The 3254-nt window shown below is 38.2% G+C and overlaps 1 protein-coding gene across 1 annotated transcript; it reads right to left on the reverse strand.

The window, feature by feature from the left end:
- Positions 1–1248: 1248 nt before the first annotated feature.
- LOC123231817 (60S ribosomal protein L21-like) lies at positions 1249–1731 on the reverse strand. The gene has a single exon (XM_044658123.1). It carries the CDS (start codon positions 1729–1731, stop codon positions 1249–1251), a length of 483 nt encoding a protein of 160 aa, XP_044514058.1.
- Between the last annotated feature and the right edge of the window lie 1523 nt (positions 1732–3254).

A 3254-nucleotide genomic window follows, 5' to 3' on the forward strand; every position in this document is an offset into this window, starting at 1 on the left:
TGACACTTGCATATACCTCCATTTTACAGATGAATAAACTGAGATTTATGAAAGTCAGGTGACTTCTCAATGTCACAAGGCTAGCAAATGGTTGTGGTAAGCAACACAAGGCTTTTGACTCCCAGGCCTTTTTTTCAGTATGCTATACTGAAGTTTTAATTCTTCCAACTTTGGAATATGTGAAAATAACCAATATACAGGAAGGGTCTCTGCCATCCCCACCATCTGCTAATTGACCCCTCACTCTCATCAATCCTCCTTTCTATCTGAAGCATCCCTTGCCCTGAATAACGCCTTCTTCCCAACAAAATCTCATTTGCTAAAATCATCCTCTACCAATGACCTCTTCTTTCCTGGCTCTCCTCTTACTTGGCTACAGAAGCCCAGGATCTCTAGCCAGGAAGATACTTCATTGCCCCTAAACTATAAACTGTAGCCCCCACACAGGCTTCCTTATCCTACTCATGTGGACTACATTGCCTTTTGTCTCCCCTTCTCCCTTGGAGCCTCTCATAGATCAAAGGAACTTGGAACTAAGGAAGCAGATAACCTTAGAGCTCAAGTTTAGGGCAAGGAAGGTCTTTGGGAGACCTGAGAATCAGAGATGTTCCTTTTCCCCCAAAGCAAATACATTTAGTGAAATAACAGAGTCAAAAAAAAAAGCAATAAAATATTTCCCCCACAAATCTTGGGCATAATCTCCCCAAAATTCATATACCATATATTGTGGCCAAAACATGCATATGGGAAAGCATTTCCTACTAATGTCTTTCTCAGAATTATTTTAAGTACATTATGAATCAAATGGGCTTGGGCAGATATGAGAACTCTATTACATTTTTTACATCATTTCACACTGATGAGTGAACTTTCACAATGTATTCTCTTGGTAGAATGAGACATATGCTATGTTTTATCTGCTTTAAAATGCAAAGGAAACTAGGGATTGTGGAAAGTTCCTTAAATTCTTTTTAAGAAAATACTCTTAAGTCTAATCATTTCTGCTACACAAGATGCAAACATTTTTCATTCTCTAGGTTAAACATTTCAGAAAAATTCCTTTTGTGTATCATTAATTGCTAGATGATTGGATTTCTAGTATAAAGATCTTACTTTAAGGTACCTTCCTAAAGGTGCAATTTAGTCCTTATTCATATCAACTGACAAAACCATGAGATTTTGGAAGGAAGGTACATACATCATGATTTTTTTTATTAAAGAATCTTTTATTTTTATTTTAACAGTCATTTATGCCATGAATTCACAAGAGATTGGTTCCAGCAGCGCGGGTTCCTTGCCATTGGTTCTTGCAAAGTGTGCTTCTCTTGGTGGAGCAGGCTGATGTTTCAGTTGAACCAAAGTGCCTTTTTCTTTAGCTTCCTTCTTTTTCTGATCATTTTCCTTCACTTGTTTCAGGAAGCTATCTCTGTTCTTAGAGCACTTAATATGCTCAATACACACATTAATCCTCTTGGCTAGAATCTTGTCCTTAACCTGTTTGTTTACAACAATGCCTCCAGCATGCTGAGTAACATTACAGACCCATCCAGTCTTGCCATGGTAACATTTGTGGGGCATTCCCTGCTGAACTGTGCCCATACCCTTGATATCTTCACTATCACCCTTCTTGTATATTTGTATATGTGTAGCCAAAGGCATGGCACCATATTTTCTAAAGGGTCTAGAAAACATGTAGCATGTCCCCCTACTCTTTCCTTTTGTGTTTGTCATTTTGGCAACTCACGGGAAGATGGCAGACCTACATATTGATGAATATATTTGCATGCCACTTCTACCCCAGGAAACTCCCCTTCCTACAAGGAGCTCAGGAGGACTGGGTTCAATCTTGGGGGCGACGGACCCTTAAAGAAGGGTGTCATACACTCAGACTCATTGCCTCCACTAGGGAGAATCTCCAAATAAAGGTTAGCTATGGTATGTATCTAGAGTCTTTCCTCAAAGAAGTTCTTAGAAACTTTTATAAAAGTTACTATATGTATCTAATAGGTATCAGGTATAAAATAGCTATTTATTTTCACTACCCCCAAAATGCTTAAAGCACAAAAGACACAAAAGCATTCATGAGTATATAACATAAGACAATAACATACCACCATCATTGTATTCTCTTAAAGAGATAAAGAGAACTTGAGACTGCAAAAATATTTTCTATTCATCTTGGACCTCTATCAGCCATACAAGTAATACACAAGTCCAACTCTAGTTAATCAGGACGGACTTTCTCAGTCCTTTCAGTTTCATCATCTTCTTCTTTTCCTCCAGGAAGTGATATAGTTGCTGCTGAATGGAAGGAATTGACTCATAAACTAAGGAACTTTGAAGTTCACAAGGTAGATGACTAAACAGGAAACAGTCATCTTTCTGTCATGTTTGCCCATTTGCACATAATTTTGAGTTTGCAGTACCAGGGTAGAGAGGAGCCCTTGTAGTTTGCATAGTTTGCATAGGGACCATGGCCAAAGTTTCCAAGCAGAGAGAAACACTATACTTTGTGGCTGCAGGAGAGATGGCCTTCCTGGTTAAAGACCAAAGTATAAACAGAAAAGCAGGGACCACACCTCTTCTGGATCACTCCATTTTGGAAGCACCAAAAACTTGTAGACCCCTAGAACTAATTCTGAAAACAGTAGCATAGTGAGCAGAGCTTAACTCTGCTGTGAAGTTCAGTCAAGAAATAAGCTGGGGAAATGAGCAAAAAACAACATAAAATAATTTGACCATAAAAAGCTACATCAGTGGCAGAGAAGACCAAAAACACAAAATCAGAACACAGCAATGTAAAAACAACTACAAAAAAATCCTCAAAGAATAATGCTATTTGGAAGAAAGAAAGAAATAAGAATGATGGAGGGGAAATTGGGAAAAGAAATGAGAGTGATACAAAAAAATTTACAAAAAGAGAATTAATAGCTAAGTAAAAGAAATGATGTTGGGCAAGGCCATTGAGACTCATCTAAGGAATTGATTAATAGCTCAGAATGACTTCATTACAAGGAAATAAAAGAGGATATAGTAACAGCAGCTAATATAATAAGTAAGGTAAGCTAAGGAGATAAGAAGGTACGGAGAACTAAAGGTAAAGAGAGGCAGAGGTAGAGAAAGAAAGACAAAGAAATGAAAAGAGAAAGACAGAGGGAGATAGAAAGGGAGAGAGAGAGAGAGACAGAGACAGAGAGAGAGAGGGAGAGAGAGAGAGAGAGAGAGAGAGAGAGAGAGACAGAGACAGAGAGACA

The sequence above is a fragment of the Gracilinanus agilis genome, chromosome 1 (assembly GCF_016433145.1).
Source record: "Gracilinanus agilis isolate LMUSP501 chromosome 1, AgileGrace, whole genome shotgun sequence".
In the NCBI taxonomy this organism is placed as follows: domain Eukaryota; kingdom Metazoa; phylum Chordata; class Mammalia; order Didelphimorphia; family Didelphidae; genus Gracilinanus; species Gracilinanus agilis.

Bases quoted from the DNA above. Each gene is read 5' to 3' on its own strand.
- LOC123231817 (XM_044658123.1), bottom strand. From the start codon at position 1,731: ATGACAAACACAAAAGGAAAGAGTAGGGGGACATGCTACATGTTTTCT.